Source organism: Dysidea avara, chromosome 4 (genome assembly GCF_963678975.1).
Source record: "Dysidea avara chromosome 4, odDysAvar1.4, whole genome shotgun sequence".
Lineage (NCBI taxonomy): Eukaryota > Metazoa > Porifera > Demospongiae > Dictyoceratida > Dysideidae > Dysidea > Dysidea avara.
The window spans coordinates 12,827,521-12,851,790 of record NC_089275.1 but is presented as its reverse complement, the minus strand read 5'-3'; the positions used below and the strand labels follow the sequence as shown (position 1 = coordinate 12,851,790).

General features: G+C 41.0%; 3 protein-coding genes across 5 annotated transcripts in view; 1 reads left to right on the top strand and 2 right to left on the bottom strand.

The window, feature by feature from the left end:
* LOC136253055 (long-chain-fatty-acid--CoA ligase ACSBG2-like) overlaps positions 1–24,270 on the bottom strand; it is a 193,263-nt gene that overhangs the window by 27,973 nt on the left and 141,020 nt on the right. The gene's annotated exons all lie outside the window — the stretch shown is intronic.
* LOC136253064 (long-chain-fatty-acid--CoA ligase ACSBG2-like) overlaps positions 1–24,270 on the bottom strand; it is a 205,277-nt gene that overhangs the window by 179,733 nt on the left and 1,274 nt on the right. The window contains exons 2-9 of the mRNA XM_066045671.1: positions 14,434–14,476; positions 5,753–5,865; positions 4,532–4,632; positions 4,412–4,483; positions 2,394–2,480; positions 2,124–2,243; positions 1,835–1,911; positions 804–858 (exon numbers count right to left, since the gene is read on the bottom strand). Of these exons, the coding sequence (XP_065901743.1) occupies positions 804–858; positions 1,835–1,911; positions 2,124–2,243; positions 2,394–2,480; positions 4,412–4,483; positions 4,532–4,609 (489 nt within the window). The 5' untranslated portion in view covers positions 4,610–4,632; positions 5,753–5,865; positions 14,434–14,476. The remainder of the gene's footprint in view (positions 1–803; positions 859–1,834; positions 1,912–2,123; positions 2,244–2,393; positions 2,481–4,411; positions 4,484–4,531; positions 4,633–5,752; positions 5,866–14,433; positions 14,477–24,270) is intronic.
* Positions 83–24,254, top strand: LOC136253067 (integrase/recombinase xerD homolog). 2 transcript variants are annotated; one of them, XM_066045675.1, is made up of 3 exons: positions 83–233; positions 22,756–23,760; positions 24,154–24,254. In XM_066045675.1, exon 2 carries the CDS (start codon positions 23,160–23,162, stop codon positions 23,730–23,732), a length of 573 nt encoding a protein of 190 aa, XP_065901747.1. In that variant the 5' UTR covers positions 83–233; positions 22,756–23,159; the 3' UTR covers positions 23,733–23,760; positions 24,154–24,254. The 2 variants fall into 2 exon arrangements, with proteins under 2 accessions (XP_065901747.1, XP_065901746.1); XM_066045674.1 differs by having other exon boundaries at positions 22,756–24,210.

The following is a 24,270-nucleotide window of genomic DNA, read 5'->3' as shown; positions in this document are numbered from 1 at the left end:
GGGGAAGGATAAATAACCACTGTAACAACTAAGGCTTACTTGTTATAAAGCGAAGAAGAATAATGTCTCACTTTATCGCAACAGCACATTCTTTGTCTTGCCTGCCATATTGATTGTGGGTTTAATCACGTGAGCTGTATATGGACTGATTCGCCATTGAATGGCGATTTGACTAATACTTGTTTGCAGCGATTCGGACCAACTGGCAAGGAGTTATGGATCATTTTCTAAAGGTATGTAGCACATTTTTGTAGTTCTTTGTTAAGAATTATTTTCACGGTGAGTTTTAGTTCCTATACTTTGGTCGTAGGGTAAACCCCTAGGTATCATTTTAATGCTTATTACATCACGAGTAGAATGGCACAAATTACAAAGCCATACGATGAACGTTTTGAAAGTTACAGCACTTTGTTTACACCCGTGCGTAAAAGCCTATATATAGGCTTATGCATTTTCCAGGGGCATGTGTAATCTGTCTATATATAGGCTTATACGCATTTAAGGGTTAACCACATGTTGGCCTGGGTGATTGCTGGCTATATAAGCCTGAATATGTGAGAGCATTGCTAATCAATGATCGAAAGTGAGATTTGTGATGCTTTGAGGTCTTTTCTGCTAGCAGGTTTCTAACCATTTAAGAACCTACTAACAGGTCTTTTAGTGGATTTTAAAGACCTCATAGACCAAAGCATATTATGCATACCATTTTCTAAACAATAAAAGAAATTTGAGGAATGTGCAAACATGGTGGGTTTTCACTATTTACCCTAAACTCATTTCATCATTAATAACATACAACACACCTGACATCTACACTGATCCAGATCAAGCTTCTTCCTGACTCCCTGAAATATTAACCTACAGAGAAACAAGTCATCACATCATGTAGTGGTGTACTATTCAACAATGAGTCTAGTTCATCACAGATATAGCTACCAAACAGTGTCACTAAAAAGTGACAACCGTACATCAAGACTCACGGTAGTGAGTCACGCGGCCAGTAAAGCAGAAACGCGCGCCGCAGACAATAAATGACGCGATGCATTTTGCCAATAACAGCTCAACTATTACAGTACTAGAATATCAAAGTTTAAAATACAACTAAGCTCTAAAAGAGTCTGGTCCCTTACTGAGGTTTGGGCCAATGCAAAAACCAGCCTCACCTTTTCTCCATGACGGCTTGGTAGTATCGGTCTGACATAATCACGTGCCTCTAAAGCAAGCCAAACATTTCTATGAAATTTAAATAATTTACAAATACATTAGTGGAAGGAAATACAAAATTTAGTGGTAGAAAAGTCTAAACCTACATGATCCCTACAACACCCAGGTGGTAGTGGAGAAAGAAATGATACACAAAGGTGGACAAACGGTAGGGAAAATAGGCACGTCTAGAGCTAAGTAATAAGTCCAGATATAGTGTTATGCTTGGTTGAATGCATCAGCCAGTAGAAAATACATGTAGTGCCAGCGATGCCCACAACCGTCTTTGATTTCTTTTTTCAAATGTTTTATTATTATGGAAATATACGTGTGTGTGTGTGTGTGTGTGTGTGTGTGTGTGTGTGTGTGTGTGTGTGTGTGTGTGTGTGTGTGTGTGTGTGTGTGTGTGTGTGTGTGTGTGTGTGTGTGTGTGTGTGTGTGTGTGAAAAAACATTGTCATTCTTTTTGTTCATAATACAGTACACTAGTACTGGTGTAGTGTGTTAGCTTTGACACAATGTCACATGTCTTGATACTGGTTACTTGTGTATATTGTATTGGTCAGAGCTGCAGCAGTTACATACATACACAAGTGTTAAGTGTACATTTATTAAAGGAATACTAAACTCACTTGTCAGCAAAGAAGTAACCCCAAGGTTTGTCTGAGCTTCCTTGTTGTTTGTTGATACTCGTCTGCATCCCAATCTCCTACAGTTACACAATAATCACATAACATACTACAGTACTGTACATGTACATAATACAGTGACCACTAATACATGGTAATCTGAACAATATCAATTACTCTAATAGAACATACACCAACTTCACTGTATAATTCTAATTGAATGGTCAGATAATTCTAGTACTGTACAGTATACATTCTTAATAAATGTAGAAAGAAAACAATAAACACTCACCAAGGCTTTGTCAAATGCCCACTTCTTAAAGCTGCTGGTCTGTTGTACTTGTAGCTCCACAGCTTCTTTTATCTTCTCCCACACTCCAGGAACACCCATGAACAACGTGGGACGTACCTCCTACATGGAGTAATACCAGTTGGTCACCATTATATAACATATATAGGCAAGAAAGCCAGCACACCATACCAGTATGCCATTCAACCCACAACAGTATACACATATGGCCCGTCACACATATCACCAGTATTCACCACATTCCATGTTTACCTCTAAGGTGTTCTTAAGAGTTCCCTTCATAGCATCTGGTTGAGCAAACCACACAGTAGCACCAGAACACAGTGGAGCAATGATATCCTGTATAGAGGACAATGTGTTAACTGACATATCACATACAGGTTTTGAGAATGGGCTCAACAAAGGTAGAGTTACATGTGTTAAGAATGAGCTGACTAAGCTTCTGTACTGCTTCGGAGTAACCCTCCCTCTTGTCAGTATTTCTACCCCTTACACAAGACATTCCTTTAACCCCAGACAAAGGTGAATTATATCTGGACACTACTGCTTCACAAAATTGCCTAGTTTACAGTCAGTATATAGTGAATCTCTAGTAGCTATGAAGTTAAATCTCCACACTAAATCTTGTGCACACAACGAGAACCACAACAGGAACTCACTTTAAAATTTGCACACTGGGATATAGTTACAGAGGTGTATATCCCGTATACTCAGATAATACCATTGTTGTTACACTTGTCCTTGGCTCCACCTCAAGATTAGGACTTGTGTTTAACAATTATATCACCCTCATAACAGAATATAAATACAACACTTTCAGGGAGTGTCGTAATACATACAGTACTTGACTTCATCTCATGCTGTGTATTAGTTTTTTCACACACACGCGCGCGCACGTACCCTTGTGATGTATTTTTGTACACGTGACATTGCTGTATGTAATAAAGGATGTTAACTCACTATCATTGAGCTGCAATATGACTGAGTGGTAGATAACTGACTAACTGATCCTCCTATTGGGAGACACACAAGTCACACACACTGTGTTGTACAGTATGTACAGTGATAAGTTCATTAATAGGACCATCTGACCTCAGTATAAAGAGATGGCTTTATCAAAACCACAAAGTATACTTTAGCTACCGTACGTATACACACACTGTACACTCAAAGAGATACGAGGTGGTCTTCACCTTACAACTTGGGTCAAGGGCCCCACTTTAACTCTTTGCCCTGGGCCCCTTAATTTCTCTGGGCGGCCCTGGGTTGGGTAGCAACAGTTAGTACTACTGTAGCAATTAGATCCATCCCACAAAGTTTCATTAAAGAAATAGGCTGAAGTGCTATAGGCTTGAGTGTTGATGTTTACTGATTCACAGTAATATTCAGTACCCATAAAGGAGGGTGGGGCTGTTCCTCTACCAGCAGCACATGGACAATTGTATGTGTATGTATGATTATCATACAAGCCAACTGCATAAGCCCAGATGTGGTGATAAGACTGCCATAAGTGATTAATAGTCCATCAACATACCAACCATCAATTGTTTGGCTTTCAGCATCATGACAGCATGATGTGCATAGAATCCTTCCCCTATTCCCTTCTGATATCCTCTTGCTCTACTACACACCCTCTGGTAACTTGTTCCATTAGTGAAGAAGTTGGCAGACGTGCAAGTATGAATGTTGTCACTGACCACACAACAGAAGAATTACTGGCTTGATACCATCCACTGGGACAGTCATCCCCTGCACTGATATCAACATTGATTATTCTTCTCCATCCTCCACCCACACCAGCACATGTTGTGATAAAGCCAGCAGCAATTGCAGTTTCTGTCATGTTGCAATATCTCCATTGTGTGTCATTAATACAATAGTATCCTGACTTGTCGAGAGTTTCATGATTATTGTTGAAGAAGTTCAAACAAGATACTCCAGTATAAGTCATCCCACAGAAAACTTTGCTTGGTCCATCAATAATCCTGATCTTGACCTCTCATGGCTTTCAGGGTTGTTGTTGTAAATACGTTCACAAGACTCACCAGGGTAGAATGGAGCTTTAAACCAATACACAATACATTGATCAGTAGCCATCACCAGTTCCTTAGTGAGTATCACTATTATAATGTAATAAACTACTGACATTAGTATCAATAAGTGCAGTAGTGAGTGCAGAAGTGAGCAAAAATTGTTTATACTCTGTGTACCACATCTCCCATACTAGTATACATACAATACAATACACACATAGTACACATTCAACTCACAAAGGTCATGTTGTATAGTTCTACACAAATCCTAGCAGTCCATGTGATGTTATCATGACTGACCATTACACCCTACACCAATGTGATCACATGACATGATACTGTGTGTAGTGTGTGTACCTTTGGTGGTCCAGTGGTTCCAGAGGTATAAATGAGAGAGGCACACAGTTTCCTGGCTTCTGTTTCTCTATCCGCCATAACACTTCATAATCTGATACATCCTATACAAAAAACAGCATCAATACACATGATAGTGTGTCCTGTGGCTTGTAATGTGGCTGAAGTTCCTACAGGGAGACTTGTAATGTACCTAAACTCGCTACAGGAAGACTTTTGTTATGTAGGTGAACTCTACTGAGTGACTTGTAATGTAGCTGAGCTACTCTACAGGGTGACCTGGTTGTAGCTAAACTCTTTAGAAGGTGATTTGTTTGTAGCTGAAATATCTTCAGGATGGCTTGAACACAGTTGAACTCTTGACAGGATGACTTGTTATTACACTGAACTCTCTAGGGTGACTTGTTTATAGCTAAACTGTCTGCATGGTGAATTTTTTGTATCTGAACTCACTACATTTTGACTCGTACTGTAGCTGAGTGCTCTAATAGAATGTGTAGCTGACCGCTCCACTAGGATACCCAGTAGAGAGTTCAGTTACACAACATATGTGAATGTCAAGAAAATTTTAGTTCAATATATGTGACTGGATTTTGGAAAAATGATCCAAATCGCACATCAAGATAAACGGTTTTAAAGAATTCAAGTCAGCATAATTTGCCAAGGATAGCAAGCACGTGTATGAAATTTACATAAAAGGTGCATCAGTCTATTACCTTTCAGACCACTTCAAGTACTTGTGGCTGCTTGCAGAGTTTCCCACCAAATAAGATGGAAAATCTGAGCAGTTGGACGAGCGAAGTAGTATCACGAGTGCTCACAAAGGGGTGGGGGGTGGCAGGGTGGGCAAGGGATAGACTTCAAAATGGAGGCAGACCATGATTAAGTGTCTCAGGCAATGGTATACTGCAGATAAGTGGATAACTGAAGCCCATACATTTATATATGTACATAGCTCTGTTGAAATACTCTAATAGAACAGTCATTTCTAATGTCAGATAAAAGACAGTACGGATAAACGAGGGTCGGATAACCAAGGGTGTACTGTACTCTAATGGAACAAAAAAATTTAGACAAAAATACTCTAATAGAACAGTTGCCACAGTTTGGATAATGGTAAATTCAGACAATCAATGGTCAGATAACGAAGGGACCACTGCTACACCTCAAATCGTGTTAATGACTTAACTATAACATACAGGTACAAACAAAACAAATTCTTACAATTCCACAATTGAGGAACTCCTCCCAACTGATCACTCCCTGTACTCAGCAGCTACAGGTTCTCCACTAGAATATTGTACCATCTTCAACACTTACACCATCTTGTCTCTGACCTGTGAGAACAACAGGTGTACAATAATTTCACATCTTGCCAAAACTAGCCCATTCTGTCTTATACATACAAACCCATTATGGCAGTAGCTGCCATATGGCAACATGGCATTATAAATCACATAGGACATAAAATCTAGCTTTGCTATAAACTGTTTAGTGTGTGTAATAGTGAGATGTGCTAGTGCTAAAGCAGACACACCCATTGGGGTCCTGTTTCTGGGATAACTGGATCCTTCCCGGACTAGTGTGGATTTGTATGAAATAGTGTAATGTGTAACCTTTCACAATAGGTGAATTAAATCATACTTTGAGTTGAAAACAAGTTGTTAATAACAAAGAGTTATACGTTGATGGAGACAGATAAAGTCAACAGTCGGCTGCTTTATCCCAGACATAGCATGGTGGTCACGAGTGTAGATACACATGCACAACAACAAAAATGGGACAAACCACAAAGAAACTAACTGTGCAATGGATCACAATGTACTGTAAGTAAACTATATCAAATAGTTATTTGGAGTGTAAGGCACCTTTGTAGATAGTTAGTTGGGATTCCATTGTTTGTTTGGGCTGGTTTTTACCAATGTTTAGACTTTGCAGAGTAATAACTTCATTGTAGTTAGTATTATCTAATCCAAAACAGCCAAGCTGTAAAAAAAGTGTGCGGCCCTCAGAAAGGCTATGGTGAAAAAAGATGTGAAATCCAAGGTGGCGGCCAAGAAATGGCTGTGATGGTAGGTTAGTGGTAAAAATTTTAATAATGACAATTCAGGTGAATTTTTGTGCCGCTTCACAAAAATTCACCTGAATTGTCGTTATTAAAATTTTTACCACTAACCTACCATCACAGCCATTTCTTGGCCGCCACCTTGGATTTCACATCTTTTTTCACCATAGCCTTTCTGAGGGCCGCACACTTTTTTTACAGCTTGGCTGTTTTGGATTAGATTTCATTTCTTTTTGTATTTGTATACCCCAAAGCCGGCCTATGGCTATGGCCAGCTTTGGGACTTTTTTAACCTATGTTTTTTTCTTTACTACAGGAAGAAGAAAAGATGAAGTAGATGTACTTTAAATATTTTATCAGTAAATGTACAAATTATATATACTGTATAATACATATGTGACCGGATTTGCGAAAAGGGGTCCAATTTGCCAACTTTGACAATTGATAACTTCAGATTGGAAAGAGCTATTGCCTTGATATTTGGGCAGTGGTGAGCACCACTATATCTGAATACATGGTGAAATGTTCAGGTTAATAATATTATGTTACTTGAACACTGAGTTATGGTCTCCAACATTTACGGAATTGGATGTGTGTGGAAGACCCCTTTTCGCAAATCCGGTCACATATATTGATTACAGAAATCTCCATGGTGGTTTCTTTGTAACTGAACACTCTACAAAGTGACTTCTTCTAATTGCTCTCTCTACAGGGTGAATTGTTTGTAGCTGAACGATCTACAAGGTAACTTCTTCTAGCTGATCTCTCTACAGGGTGATGTGTTTGTAGCTGAATTTTGTATAGGTGATTTGTTTGCAGCTGAGCTCTTTACAGAATGGTTTCTTTGTAGCTGAACTCTCTAAAAGGTAACTTCTTCTAACTGATCTTTCTACAGGGCAATTTGTTTCTGGCAGAATTTTCTACAGGGTGATTTCTTTGCAGCTGAACTCTCTACATGGTGGTTTCTTTGTAGCTGAACTCTCTACAAGGTAATTTCTTCTAGCTGATCTCTCTACAGGGTGATTTGTTTGTAGCTGAACTATCTACAAGGTAACTTCTTATAGCTGATCTCTACAGGGTGATTTGTTTGTAGCTGAATTCTGTACAGGTGATTTGTTTGCAGCTGAGCTCTTTACAGAATGGTTTCTTTGTAGCTGAACTATCTACAAGGTAACTTCTTATAGCTGATCTCTACAGGGTGATTTGTTCGTAGTTGAATTCTGTACAGGTGATTTGTTTGCAGCTGAGCTCTTTACAAAATGGTTTCTTTGTAGCTGAACTTTCTCCAAGGTAACTTCTTCTAACTGATCTTTCTACAGGGTGATTTGTTTGTAGCTGAACTATCTACAAGGTAATTTCTTCTAGCTGATCTCTCTACAGGGCAATTTGTTTGTAGCTGAATTCTGTACAAGTGATTTGTTTGCAGCTGAGCTCTTTACAGAATAGTTTCTTTGTAGCTGAACTCTCTACAGGGTGATTTGTTTGTAGCTGAAATCCCTACAAGGTAACTTCTTCTAGCTGATCTCTCTACAGGGTGATTTGTTTGTAGCTGAACTCTCTACAGGTGATTTGTTTGTAGCTGAACTCTACAAGGCGATACTTCTAGGTGATTTCTCTACAGGATTCCTTGTTTCTAACTGAACTCTCAACAGGGTGATCTGTTCATAGCTGAACTTTCTACTGGGTGATTTGTTTGCAGCTGAACTCTCTAAATGGTGGTTTCTTTGTAGCTGAACTCTCTACAATGTGACTTCTTCTAGCTGAACTCTCTACAAGGTGACTTGTTTCTAGCTGATCTCTCTACAGGGTGACTTGTTTCTAGCTGAACTCTCTACAGGTGATTTGTTTGTAGCTGAACTCTCTACATGGTGGTTTCGTTGTAGCTGAACTCTCTACAAGGTAACTTCTTCTAGCTGATCTTTTTCACTGCATATTTGTTTGTAGCTGAGTTCTCTACAGGGTGATTTGTTTGCAGCTGAACTCTCTACATGGGAGTTTCATTGTAGCTGAACTCTCTACAATGTGACTTCTTCTAGCTGAACTCTCTACAGGGTGATTTGTTTGCAGCTGAACTCTCTACATGGTGGTTTCTTTGTAGCTGAACTCTCTACAAGGTAACTTCTTCTAGCCGATCTTTCTACAAGGTGATTGAGTTTTTTGCAGCTGAACTCTTTACATGGTGGTTGCTTTGTAGCTGAACTCTCTAAAAGGTGACTTCTTCTAGCTGAACTCTCTACAGGATGATTTGTTTGCAGCTGGATTCTCTACGTGGTAGTTTCTTTGTAGCTGAACTCTCTACAATGTGACTTCTTCTAGCTGAACTCTCTACAGGGTGACTTGATTTTAGCTGATCTCTCTACAGGGTGACTTGTTTCTAGCTGAATTCTCTACAGGTGATTTGTTTGCAGCTGAACTCTCTACATGGTGGTTTCTTTGTAGCTGAACTCTCTACAAGGTAACTTCTTCTAGCTGATCTTTCTACAGGGTGATTTGTTTGTAGCTGAATTCTCTACAGGGTGATTTATTTGCAGCTTAACTCTCTACAAGGTGACTTCTTCTAGCTGAACTCTCTACAGAGTGATTGATTTTTTTTGCAGCTGAACTCTCTACATGGTGGTTTCTTTGTAACTTAACTCTCTACAGGGTGATTTGTTTGTAGCTGAACTCTCTACAGGGTGATCTGTTCATAGCTGAACTCCCTATAAAGTAACTTCTTCTAGCTAATCTTTCTACAGGGCGATTTGTTTGTAGCTGAGTTCTCTACAGGGTGATTTGTTTGCAGCTGAACTCTACACTGTTAAAAATAAAGAGTAACCACCACTCTGAGAGCTCCCAGTGTAGGGAAGATTTAACACCCCATGGAGAGTAACCAACACTCTGAAGAGAATAACCATTACTCTGAAGAGTAAGTGACACCACCTTCAGAGCATGTGTTACTCCCCAGTTACTCCTTTGGAGTAATGGTTACTCTCCAGGGGTGTTAAATCCTCCCTACACTGGGAACTCCTTGAGAGTTGTGGTTACTCTTCATTTTAACTGTGTACATGGTAGCTTCTTTGTAGCTCTACAATGTTACTTCTTCTAGCTGAACTCTCTACAAGGTGACTTGTTTCTAGCTGATCTCTCTACAGGGTGACTTGTTTCTAGCTGAACTCTCTACAGGTGATTTGTTTGCAGCTGAACTCTCTACATGATTGTTTCTTTGTAGCTGAACTCTCTACAAGGTAATTTCTTCTAGCTGATCTCTCTACAGGCCGATTTGTTTGTAGCTGAACTCTCTACATGATGGTTTCTTTGTAGCTGAACTCTCTACAAGGTGATTTCTTCTATAGCTGATCTTTCTACAGGGTGATTTGTTTGTAGTTAAACTCTCTACACGATAGATTCTTTGTAGCTGAACTCTCTACAAGGTGATTTCTTCTATAGCTGATCTTTCTACAGGGTGATTTGTTTATACCTGAACTATCTACATGATGGTTTCTTTGTAGCTGAACTCTCTACAAGGTAACTTCTTCTAGCTGATCTCTCTACAGGACAATTTGTTTGTACCTGAACTCTCACATGATTGTTTCTTTGAAGCTGAACTCTCTACGAGGTGATTTCTTCTAGCTGATCTTTCTACAGGGTGATTTGTTTGTAGCAGAACTCTCTACAAGGAAACTTCTTCTAGCTGATCTCTCTACAGGGAGATTTGTTTGTAGCTGAACTCTCTATACATGATTTGTTTGCGGCTGAATTCTCTACATGATGGTTTCTTTGTAGCTGAACTCTCTACAAGGTAACTTCTTCTAGCTGATCTCTTTACAGGGTGAATTGTTTGTAGCAGAACGATCTACAAGGTAACTTCTTCTTACTTATCTCTCTACAGGGTGATTTGTTTGTAGCTGAACTTTTCACAAGGAAACCTCTTTTAACTGAGCTCTGTACAGGGTGAATTGTTTGTAGCTGAACTATCTACAAGGTAACTTCTTCTAGCTGATCTCTCTACAGGATGATTTGTTTGTAGCTGAACTATCTACAAGGTAACTTCTTCTAGCTGATCTCTCTACAGGGTGATTTGTTTGTAGCTGAATTCTGTATAGGTGATTTGTTTGCAGCTGAGCTCTTTACAGAATGGTTTCTTTGTAGCTGAACTCTCTACAAGGTAACTTCTTCTAGCTGATGTATCTACAGGGTCACTAGTTTGTAGCTGAATTCTCTACATGGTGGTTTTTTTGTAACTGAACTATCTACAAGGTGACATCTTCTAGCTGATCTTTCAACAGGGTGATTTGTTTGTATCTGAACTCTCTACAAGAAATCTTCTTCTAACTGATGTTTTAACAGGGTGAATTGTTTGTAGCTGAACTCTCTACAGGGTGATTTGTTTGTAGCTGATCTCTATACAGGTTACTTATTTCTAACTGATCTCTTTAATTCTGTTCAGGGTGACTGCTCTATTAGGATGACTGCTCTATTAGAGTATCTCGATCTCGTACTTGCTACACCAAGTTGGATTTCGTGTTATAACTCCGTGGGTTTAAGTCTGATTCTTCTACACCATTGAAGAGCCTTTCTAAGATGATAACTCCATCTGTACAGCGATTTTGAAAGCATTACCCCAAGTGGTTTATCTGGTAGGCGTGGCAAGCATAATAATAATAATAATAATAAAATAAAAATATTAAAAATTAGCTAATCTCGATTGCGTAATTGTTACACACTGTTGATTTTTTCGCTGTATCTTCCTGGTTTTTAGCTCGATTTCTTTCAAACCACAAAAGGTTTGAGGTTCAATAGTTAACCTATTCACCCACCGATTTTCAGCTTCTTCCCATACGCGGTTTACCCTGTAGGCGTGACAACATATTGGTGTTATTTTTCGTGCATAATCGCTCATAACTCTTTGTCTGTTTAGGCCACTCCAAGTCATACCTTAGTTTCTGGTCACTCCCTAGCCAACAAAAGGATGCGGGCGGGCGGATGATCAGGACTTCAGGACTATCATAGACTCTTACATATGCACCAGTAATACTGTAATGTTATTAATTTTGCTCAATTTACCCATTTCATATTGAGTTTACAACCAAGCTTAACCAACATTCTTATAGCATAAGTAGTTAATTATGCTTCTGCAAAGTGCACCAGGAAAATTGTTGATGGCTAGCTACACTGCTGAGCACAACAATGTGTAGCTAACACTAAGGAAAGGTCTGTTCGAATAGCTACTTTTGCTTTACAAATGAAATGTTTCATTAGCTATGTCAGGAAATTATTATTTATTAGCTAGCTAATAATAATCCAAAACTATATTAACACATCAGAAATTCTTTCAAATGTGAAGTCTTAGTCAACTATATATGCATGTGTTTCCAGCCTTCTATACAGTAAACCTTCAGTAAAGTAGCTGTCAAAGTTTTGAGTTGAGTTGTTGAGTGCTCCAGGCTAGTGTTTTTCAGTGATCATGTGGGAAAGCTAAGTTAATGTTTTAACTAAGGGATGCCATGCACTTGTTAATTTAGGACCATACTTGCAATTATTTAATCATGGAAAAGTTGAAGTTTGAGCTCACCAAATGTTACCGGATTTCTAGTCAGTATATCAGTGATCAGTGATAAGGAAGTCCAAGTTTAGATCCACTAGAAGAGTTACTAGATTAATCATTAGAGGACCACATCTGAATTGTTAGGAAAGTTTAAGCTATGGTATATCTGATCATTAGGCTAGTGATCAATGCTACATACATACTGTACTGAAGTTACTTACTGGCAACAGAAGCATTACTAATAGCTATATAGCTAATCAAGGACAAGTCAAAAACGTTATAGTAGTATCTGTCTATTCTAGTATTAAAGTTAAGGGTAGTGTGACTGCTCTATTAGAGTATCTCGATCTTTTGCAGTGTTTAAAAATCACTGTCCTTGGTCACGTACACTTAAGCGCCTGTAATATTAATAATAGTCCTCATAAACTGGGGTTCCAGTTTTCCATGCGGGCGGGTGACCAGAAACTAAGGTTTGACTTGGTGTGGCCTTATGGTATTCCAGCCAAAGTTGGTACCGAGATGCGCCTTTATACCCCCCTTCTGTGTGCCAAATTTCAAGGCAATCGGATAGCGCGTTTGAGTTTTATAGCAGTTTTTGTAAGTGTGCGACAAGAAAAAGAAAAAGAAGAAGAAAAAAAAAAACGAAGAAACTCAGCCAATTTTTGAAGTCGCATATCTCGGGAACGCGCGAAGCGATTTCGTTCAAATTTGGAATGTAGAGTGCTGCAGTTGGGGGGCATGTCCACAGCAAAAATCGTCTTGTTTCATCAAGGAAGCACAGAGCTACGGAGGTGCGAAAATTGCGTTTTCTTTCTTCCTGTCAATATATTCACGGGTGTTACGCGCCGGCTTCTTGGGCCGCACGACACACTACCGTGTGTCTTGATGTAAACAAAAACAACAAAATTAAGTCCCTTATTTCATAGCGAGTATTTAGATGTATGGTTACTACCGTAGATTCCCTAAAAATTCAGCAGAAATAAATTAATTCCGTTCGTGTCCGGCCGAACAATTAGGAAAAAATGTACCAACCTGGTGCTATTGTCGAATTTTTAGGGATCTATCCCTAATACAGTCTGCACACTTCATGGCTATGTTAGCTATTTGCGATCCATTTACTGCTTACTTTATGAATTTCTTTCTACAGGAACCAACAGGAACGCCTTGAGGCGGAACTGACGATACCACAACTCACTTGGTCACAGCGCTATATACTATGATTGCCTACATTATCCAGGAGGGATGGTCAATGTCAATACTACATCGCTTTTGAATGCAATCACCCAGACGTAATATTAAGGATTTCAACAAGTAATAAAAAATAGAAACCACAATCAGTAATATTATTAAACTATCTCGTGATAAATCTCACTATCAGATGGTACATAAAGTATTCCATGGCTTAACAAAGCGTTATCTGTGGGGGTATCGTGTTAAAAGGAGATGCGGGGCCAGGAGAGCTGTGAACAGAAACGAAGATCGTTTTGCGGTAGCCGTGATGTCTCACAATAATATCGTTGAGTACGTTCCCTGAACAATTTCACACTTGGTACTTCATCCAGCATCGAGGTAGCATATCATGTGAGGTCACAGGGAATCCTCAGTACTCAAGAGACCTTCGTCAACTTGTACTCCAAGTGCCTAAAAATTAGCGCGCTTATAATTAGAAACTATCCTGCGCTTGCCGAAATTTAGAGCACATTGCGTTCAAAGCACAGGAGTGCCGAATATTTAGAGATACTGATATTTTAGGGAATCTACGGTAAGTAGTTCTGTGTATGGTAAGGGTAATATGATGCATTTCAGTGATAATTTTCAAACAGAGTTATACACTGTAGCTTTGTTGTGCCAGAACGAAATATATAGTATCTTACTGTAATTTGTAACATTACAAATTCTACATGTCATACAATTACATACAAAACACAAGCACATTTACTTACTACAGCCTCTGTAGTGGAGATGTATGTGAAATAATGACAACTGTACATTACATTACACAACACACAATACAAAACAGCCTATGGCTACTGTGCTAGCACAATCAGTTAACCAGCACTGGGACACCTGTGACCTACTCAGCTACTGTGAGTTAGTGTAGACAAATCCTCCTGGGGGAGACACAAAAGTGTGTACCATGTCTCACAGGTGAAGGTGTGGGTATCCAAGTCCCACCTGGGCAATTCTTCACACATAATTTAAGACCCAGACTTGGAATTTACTTTCTTAGCTAATGCTGGGTACCAAGCATAAACACACACACACACACACACACACACACACACACACACACACACATCTATGTACACTACATACCTACACTGTTGCTTGGGTACACACCCACTCCAAGTCCTCCAGCCTACAGTATAAAACAGATCACAATCATATCATGGATACATTTCATAATAGCTAAAGTAACATATTTACCCACACTATCATTAAATTGTGTTACTACTGCTGGCTCTACCCTTTAGAGTATAAGCAGCTGGGACATTTACAGCATAAAGTTTCCATCTGATCTCCTTATACTACTTTTAGGTCATTGAATTTGCACAACTTTATAAGCATGCGTGTGTGTGTATGGTGTGTGTGTGGCATGCGTGTGTGTGTGCGTGTGTGTGTGTGTGTGCGTGCGTGCGTGTGTGTGTGCGTGCATGTGTGTGCATGAGATCACATAATGTGACAAGCAATGTGAGTGCTCTAGTTGCCTGTTCTCATTGTAAAGGAATGTTTCAAATGCTCCAGGATATGGCAAGGCACAAGTGATTGACAACCAGAAGGATATGAAGATTTATTGACTTAGTATACCATGAGGCAGAAGGAAACCACCATATGTGACCGGATATGCAAAAACCCAACATAATGGTGCAAGCCTAAATTTTCAGTATAAGCCGTTGATTGCAATGGGCACAATATTTGCATAATTAAAAAAAAATCGTAAAATTTTTAAACGCTTTGTTCTTTGTGAAGAAAGGGTGTAATGATAAAAACCTGGACATCATCTTATTCGCGTACTCAAGAGGAGTTCAAAATCTTTGTTTCGTTGCAGTAGACTAAAGGATACGTAAGTTAAGGGAGTTTGTTTATGTCATGTCGAAACGATTGTACGTGATCAATTTTTCTTCACTGATTTTGTCTCTGTATGCAGTGAAGAATGGTAATAGAAGACAAAACTTACCCAGTAATGGACTCCCCTATTCATGGCGAACACAATGGTGTAAGTTGAAACTCTTTACTCCATTGCGTTTGTAAGTTACAGCCATTTTTGTACACGCATGTAATTTATTTTCCCAATACTTGCTGTACAAATTGATCTTTCTGTTGCTGCTACTTTGTAGGGCTGTAACTCCAAAAGTTGTTGGCATACAAGGCTAAAACTCCGCCAGAGTATACACTTGGCTAAGTAGATTATAAATATTCAATAATAAAGAATTTGAAAAATGTGCAGGGTTATCGCAGATCCGGTCACATATAATGATGGTCTATTATCCAGGTCCAGACGTGTGAGCATACATATGCACGGACGTATGCATACATGAGCATAGACACATACACTGTATAAAAGTACACAAATGGTTCAGATAGCATAAACATCCCAAAGTGTGTCACATTGTTATTGGAACCCATAGTAGTGATTTACTGAGTAAAGTGACAAGTGTATGGCTAAATTACAACCAATCAACTTGTCTGTTCTTAATATCACAGGTGGTCTATATACAGGGGTTACCAATATAGCACTAGTCAAATAGACTATCTCTGTAATGTGAGTATGTATATCAGTAGGATGGTGTACCAAACACTGATACTGCTATTAAGCCAGTTCTTAGGTACCTGAGCACCACTCAGTTACTATAGTCAGTACAAACAATCTTCCTAGAGCAGGACTAGTAACCTACTGGAGGACTGTGCCATGTACCATGGAATGTAATACCATGCACTGAGCAAGACACTGATTGTATGAAATCATTTTAGTTACACAAAACTTGAAGTACTGCACAGCAAACAACAACAATCATGTTGCTAACAATTTGCTCCAAGGTGACACAAACATGTAAACAACATTGTCCAGTGCTTGTTAGTCAGTCAAACAAAAATTCTAAATGGGACTCAGATTAATATATAGGAAATTTATACCACAGATCATGAAAGATATGCATACATGCTTGCCAACAACTGGCTTACAGATGGAATAATCCCCATCCCTATGCTTTGGAGAGAATACTGGGGGAGTCTCAAGTGAAGCAAATATTAATCAGACACTGGCGCTTGATCATGGCCATGCTAGAATTACATCAGACACATCATGTTTTAGCTCAGTACCTTATAGCGGAAAATTTTGGCAGGAGAAAATTTTGGCAAATTGATCATTGGCAGAAATTGGCGAATATTATTTTGGCGAATGCATGACATTAATTTGCCCATGCAATATTAACCTGACAACATTGGTGGTGACGAAGTTTTGTGATGTCTATGGATGAAGTACCACAGTTTAATGCCTCTTATTTGAATCGACGTGCTCTTATGCAAATACGTAGCTAGCTGTAATAAAAACATGTACTAGCTTGTTAAGTCTGTAATCAAGACTGGAACGCGTGTGGTAAGTAAGGCAAGGCATGTGCATGGGTACTGAGCTGAATCGCTCAAGCTGATGCTTGAGCTGTTAGTCTAAAACCATACTGTATTCAATGTGATGCTTGCGGAAGACTAGCTGTAACCAATATTCACTCACTGATGAACAGTGTTAGAAAAATGGTGAGTAAAATTTTGGCGAATCCATGCATAATCGCCAAATTTTCTGCTATAAGGTATTAGCAAGAGTTCATAATAAATTATATATATATACACTCTTGGTATTAGTGATTGTGATGGTCCAATAGCCAGTAAACAGCTGATCCAGATCTGTCATTATACGATTTAGATGAGTGATGTGTCTATGCTAATATGTTTGATCACATGAAGGCAAATCACTTTTAATTGTAGGAATTTATTTTCAAAGAACAGCAGGTCTTGGGAATTTATTCTCAAAGAGAAGAGCCTCTTCAAAATATTTGAACATATGTGAAAAGCCCTTTGAAAATCACAAGCTGTTTACTTGTAATGTACACTAGTACACAGTACAGTCAACTACAGGATAGTTTAGTACAGTGTGTACTTTACTACAACATACAGTACCCAGCCTTGAATCTCTTCCTGAGCTAAGACATCACAAACCAATTTGGACAAGGATAAAATTATATTAGTGCACATGTGTCTGTATGTGTACAATTAATGTGGTTTCTGAAACACCAATGCACACACATACACACACACTACACAAAGGAGGTGTCATTCCAATAGACACTGTACGACTGAGGTCAAAACCGGTCATGATAGCTTTTTGATTTTGACCAGTAAGTTTCATCAAAAATATATTTGTTTCTATGATGTTATGGTCCCATCTGTTTTGTTATACATTTGTACATCCCTTACTCATGCAGCTTTGACCATAGATAATACATGACATGTGGATTGGAAACACTTCTATAGTGACATCATGGGTCATCCATGTGTCCACATATCTTTTTGGTGCAAAAACTTTATAGCTTCTACAGGTGGAACATTTTGCTGACCTTGGAACTTGCAAATTAGGGTTTGTTGTTTACAGTTGGATTACTTACCACCTACACTAATTGGAGGCTGGACAGTAGGGACACTGGCTACTAGTAAACTACAGCATCAGACAATTCAGGTTTAAAGGTGAAATATGGTGTTTCAGAACAATTGTGCAAATTTCCTGAAGATGTATTTTATGTCGGTTGAGCTTGCGAATTAGACAGAAAATAATCTCCCGCCGTAATACATTGCGCACGTGTGTTAGTGCACGTGATTCATGTGTGAGTATTTATATAGCTAAAGTGTGAACGCATGTTCATTCTAGGCTGACAGGTGCGACAGTGTTGGCTGCTAGTACCTGTTCTAGTAATAAGTATATATATAAGTTGTTAATTTACTAGGCGGCTATTCACGAGCCACAATAGTTACCTCCGAAGGATGGATGACTCCCAGAAGCTGGATTTACTTCTTAAGTCCGTGGACCCGATGAAGGCGGCCCACACCCAGATCCAGGACGATATGAAGGCGGCCCACGCGCAGATCCAGCAGGATATGAACGCCAAGTTTGAGCGCCTCGAGAAGGAGGTAGCGGACGACCAAGAGGAGACAGCCCACCTTATCGTCCGGAAGATCCAGCAGAAGGAGCCCGAACCGACCTTTCGTCGAAAAGGGAATGAGCGTCAGTTCGCCTTCAATCAGTCGGTGAACAATGCCATCAAGTCAGCTGCCTCGATGTTGGACAAGCTGAAGCCGGAGCAACCCCAGGCAGCGTCCGTTCTTAAGAACGTAAGAGAGCAGCTGCAAGAAGGTGTGCACGCCATTGCAGCACAGCAAAAGCTTATTCATCTTGCGGATAGCTCAGACTGCGGCTGGGGTGCGGTGGAAGAGTACTTAAAGGAAGAGATTGCCACCGACGAGAAGGATGCCAAGAAATGGTCTGACGCAGAGAAGCGTACAATGGAGCAGAGACGGCAACTAAAGAGGACAGTTAGTGAGAGGGAGTCGCCGCCTCAGCCTTGAGTCAGGGTTTTGCTGGCCCCTTTCCAGTAGTAGGCACAGGCCCTGCCTGTGGTATGCCACCACCCCCTGTATTTGGGCCGCCACCGCACCCCCAGCCTCCCATGTTCATGAAGCCAACTGGGCCACCAGGACCACCAACAAGAGCGCCAGGTCCATGTTTCCACTGCCTACAGATGGGACACCTGAGGGCTCAATGTCCAGCCAGGTTCAGGGGTGGTAGACCGTATCCTTTGGTGAATAGTAATGATTGTTATGCTGAATGTCAGTGGGGTACACCTTATGGTGTGAGCATTGTACTACCTACAAGTCAGGGTATTGTGAGTACAGTGGGTCATTGTGAGGGTGTCAATAATGTATGCAATGCTAAGAGTACTTTTGTTGTGAGTAAGGTGGGTCACACTAAGGGTGTTGAGGATGTATGCAATGCTAATAGTGCTTATGTAGTAAGTACAGTAGATAATGCTAATGGTGTTGATAATGTATGCAATGCTAATAGTAATTTTGTTGTGAGTAAGGTGGGTCATACTAAGGGTGTTGATGATGTATGCGTTGCTAATAGTGCTTATGCAGTAACTACAGTGGATAATGCTAATGGTGTTGATAATGTATGCAATGTTAATAGTACTTATGCTGTTAGTGTAGTGGGTAATACCAATGGCCTCAATACTGTTTTCAATGCAAGGGTAAGGGGGAAGTATACAAGGTTAGCAGTAACCAATCTGCTACTGATTGTGCCCACACTTTGGAAACTGTGGATGATGAGTTCAGAGTGAGTGTAGTATCACAGCCCATAGTCCAGCCAGGTGGGCCCAGGATGCAGGTGGGTTCCCTAAGTAATGACACTCATGATGGTGACGAGGGTTTACGAAAGAGCAATACCATGGTGGAGGTCACAGAAGGTGACATGGTGGGCCCCACACGTTTTTGGGAGCTAGAACAGAACTCGGAACAAATAGTCGATGTGCAAGGTAGGCTTAAAGGCTCGATAGAATTCTGGAGAACAGTGTTGAATGCCTCCAATCCAGTGATTGAGTGCATTGAGGAGGGGTATAAGCTCCCTCTCCTTTCTCTGCCACCGCCATTCATAGCTAAGAACCAGAAGTCGGCTACCAATAACCCAAGCTTTGTCACTGAGGCAGTTGCAGAATTGCTACGGAACCGCTGCATCCAAACAGTCACACAGAAACCTCACATATGTAGCCCACTCTCAGTAGTGTCCAACAGCTCTGGTAAGTTGAGACTAGTCCTGAACCTGCGTTATCTTAACCAATTTCTGCTGAAGGCTAAATTTAAGTATGAAGATCTAAGGGTGGCTATGTCAATGTTTCAACAAGGGGACTATATGTTTTCTTTTGACTTCAAATCGGGGTACCACCACGTAGATATCCATAGGCAACACTGGAAATTTCTGGGGTTTTCCTGGAGTCAGGGCAGGAAACAGCAATTTTATGTCTTTTGTGTGTTACCTTTTGGATTAGCCACTGCATGCTACCTATTCACCAAATTGTTGAGACCTCTGGTTCGGCACTGGAGGGCCCAAGGCTTGCGGGCAGTTGTCTATTTAGATGATGGGATAGTGGCAGTAAGTGGAAAAAAGGAGGCACAGATTGCTAGTGTACTAGTCCAGGAGGACCTTAGTAGAGCAGGTTTTGTCACAAACCATACAAAGTGTAATTGGACACCATCCCAACAGTGTGCCTGGCTTAGCTTTGAGCTGGACCTGGAGCAAGGCAAGATAACAGTCCCACAGGCAAAAATTAATGCACTGCAAGCCTTACTTAAAGATGCAATAGGCAAGTGCTCCCTCCCTGCTAAGGCCCTAGCTAGTATTACAGGTAAGATAATTTCTATGTCCCCAGGGTTGGGTCCAGTGACCAGGTTAATGACCAGGGGACTGTACACCTTATTGAACACACGCATGTCACGGCTACAGTACCTGCCACTATCCGACCATGTAAGAGGGGAACTCGGGTTCTGGTATAACGAAATTGAAAAGTTCAATTGGCATAATATATGGATGGGGCCCTCAGCAGTAAGGGTTGTGTTCACTGATGCTAGTGACTCTGGTTATGCATGTTACGCAGTGCAACACGGGTGTCACATAGCACAGGGTACATGGCTGCCAGATGAATCCAAAAGGAGCTCCACATGGTGTGAGCTAAGAGCAGTTAGACTAGTGCTGGAAGCCCTTGCAGCTAAGTTGGCTAATGAGCGGGTTAGGTGGTTCAATGATAATCAGAATGTAGTACGTATACTGTCAGTAGGGAGTAAGAAACCTGACCTGCAGAATGAAGCACTTGCTATATTTTCGACTTCGCTAGCACACTGCGTCCACGTTGAGCCAGAGTGGATACCAAGGCGGGATAACGAGGTCGCTGATTACCTCAGTCGGCTTGTTGACTATGATGATTGGAGCCTGGATCATGTTTCCTTCATGGAATTGGACAGAGTGTGGGGCCCTCACACAGTTGATCGCTTTGCAAGCTATTACAATACACAGCTGCCACGTTTTAGTTCTAGGTTTTGGAACCCAGGCACAGAGGATGTGGATGCTTTCACTTGCGACTGGCAAATGGACAACTGGCTTTGTCCGCCTGTAAACTTGGTGCCACGTGTTATCAGGCACCTGTTGAAGTGCAAGGCAGCAGCAACTCTGATATTGCCAGAATGGCCATCAGCGCCGTTCTGGCCTATGTTATTCCCAGAAGGAGGCAAACCAGCCAGCTTCATTGCAGAAACCCGTACCCTGACACCAGCTACCTTCACTATAATTCCTGGAAGAAGAGGCTCCAGCTTGTTTGTAGGTTACCCCAACACTAACTTGTTGGCACTGCGCATACCATAGTGGTGGGTCAGTAACTGTGCAGCTAGGATTTGCTAGCCAGCCATTGTAGACTGTTAAGGTATGATAAATGTAATAGGGACATATTTATGTAAACTATGCATGTGCTATTATCAGTTTTGGAGGTAGAAAAAAAATAAAATAAAATAAAATAAATAAATCAAAAAAAAATTAATTAAATAAATAAATAAAAAGATTTCAGCCCAGATGTAGGGGAGGTCAAGTGTTTTTAATGCTTAATGTGATGTACCAGCCTAGGTGCTGGGGTAGTCAAGTGTTTTTTAATGTTTAATGTACCAGCCCAGGTACTGTGGTAGTCAAGTGTTTTTAATGTTTAATGTACCCACCCAGGTGCTGGGGTAGTCAAGTGTGTTAATGTACCAGCCCAGGTGCTGGGGTAGTCAAGTGTTTCTAATGTTTAATGTACCAGTCTAGGTGCTGGGGTAGTCAAGTGTTTTAATGTACGCCCAGGTGCTGGGATAGTCAAGTGTTTTTTAATGTACCAGCCTAGGTGCTGGGGTAGTCAAGTGTTTTAGTGTACCAGCCCAGGTGCTGGGGTAGTCAAGTGTTCCTAATGTTTAATGTACCAGTCTAGGTGCTGGGGTAGTCAAGTGTTTAATGTACCAGCCCAGGTGCTGGGGTAGTCAAGTGTTTTTAATGTACCAGCCTAGGTGCTGGGGTAGTCAAGTGTTTTAGTGTACCAGCCCAGGTGCTGGGGTAGTCAAGTGTTTAATGTACCAGCCCAGGTGCTGGGGTAGTCAAGTGTTTTTTAATGTTTAATGTACCAGCCCAGGTGCTGGGGTAGTCAAGTGTGTTAATGTACCAGTCTAGGTGCTGGGGTAGTCAAGTGTTTCAGTGTACCAGCCCAGGTGCTGGGGTAGTCAAGTGTTTTTAATGTTTAATGTACCAGTCTAGGTGCTGGGGTAGTCAAGTAATTTAAGGTTTAATGAATGCTGGGGTAGTCAGGTGTTTTAATGTTTAATGACCAGCCCAGGTGCTGGGGTAGTCAAGTGTTTTAATGTGTAATGTGCTAGCTTAGCTGCTAGTTGTACATAGAATGTTATACTTTATAATTACGGAAACACAGTTATCAGACTCTTAGTAAGCATGAATGATAAGTGCAATGGGGTTCAAGGTCACCTATGCATGGAGATATTGTATCACATGTTGTGTTATTACCACAGATGTCCAGACGACAGGGACCTGGCTCACGCTGAAGAACCTTGAGGACCCTGAGCTGGCTAGGCTTGCTTCGCAGCTACCATCCACAGTGCTCAAGAGCAGAGCAGACTCATCCGCCAAGAAATACCTAGGAGCCTTTCAACGGTGGCGCTATTGGGCTTCAACTCATAACCTGCCAGTATTTCCAGCTAAGGAGCAGCACATTGCCTTGTATCTGCAGAGTATTGCCAACCGCCTTGAATCCAAATCAGCTGCAGAAGAAGCTGTCAATGCGATCAACTGGGCTCACACACTAGCAGGGCTAGAATCTCCAGCTAATGCAACATTTGTACCAGCTACACTGCAAGGAATAAGGAGATCGTGTTGCAAGCCTGTGCGGAAGAAGAAGAAGCCTGTGACTGTAGACATGCTGGCTGACATGGTTGAGAACATGAACTCTCATCCAACTCTGGCAAACATGAGGATCACTACCCTGAGCCTGCTGGCTTTCGCAGGTTTCCTCAGGTTTGATGAGGTCATTCACATTAGGGCTAGTGATGTCACTATTGCCGAGGGAATGGCCAAACTTCAGATCCCACGTAGCAAGACTGACCAACTCAGGCAAGGAAGTGAAGTATTAATTGCCAGGACAGGGATGCCGACCTGCCCAGTAGGAAAGTTGGAGCGGTACATGGCTAAGGTCGGGTTGGACACCACAAGTGAGCTCTTCCTGTTTAGAGGGATTACCAGAACCAGTGGTGGTGAGAGACTAAGAGGTACAGGTCCGCTCAGTTATACAACCGTGAGAGAGCAGTTTAGGGGCAAGATGTTGGAACTGGGCTACCCTGTTTCAGGATATGGTCTGCACAGTCTCAGGGCAGGTGGTGCTTCCGCTGCAGCCCAGGCAGGGGTCCCAGACAGATTGTTCCGCCAGAATGGAAGGTGGAGATCAGAGACAGCTAAAGATGGCTACATTGAGGACTCGTGGAGAACCGCCTGACAGTGTCCAAGAGTATAGGGATATAACAGTATCTTTATTAAGGGGATACCTGTGGTGGTGTTTATGGAGGGGTAACATATGGTGCTTAGCTGCAGAGTGTGAACCAACACTAGGCCTTCTTTGTTACTCTAATTGTTTGTTAAATTAAATGAACTAGTAGCCGCGCCTGCAGCTGCACACCAGTATGTGTTTGTGTGAGTATCTCGGGTATGAGGAGGGAGATGTATTTTATGTCGGTTGAGCTTGCGAATTAGACAGAAAATAATCTCCCGCCGTAATGTGTTTGTGCATGTGATTCATGTGTGAGTATTTATATAGCTAAAGTGTGAACGCATGTTCATTCTAGGCTGACAGGTGCGACAGTGTTGGCTGGCCCACCCCCCTCCCAGTTGTGTCTGGTATATATCCTTAACAGATTTAGATAATGGTGAAGATTTTGCTGCTAACTCTGGACTTTTCGCACACAGCACGCATTGTATTTAATAGGGTGGATAAGCTTGGTTTTTTCCGGTTAGGGGCAGCCAAAATTAAAAAAAAA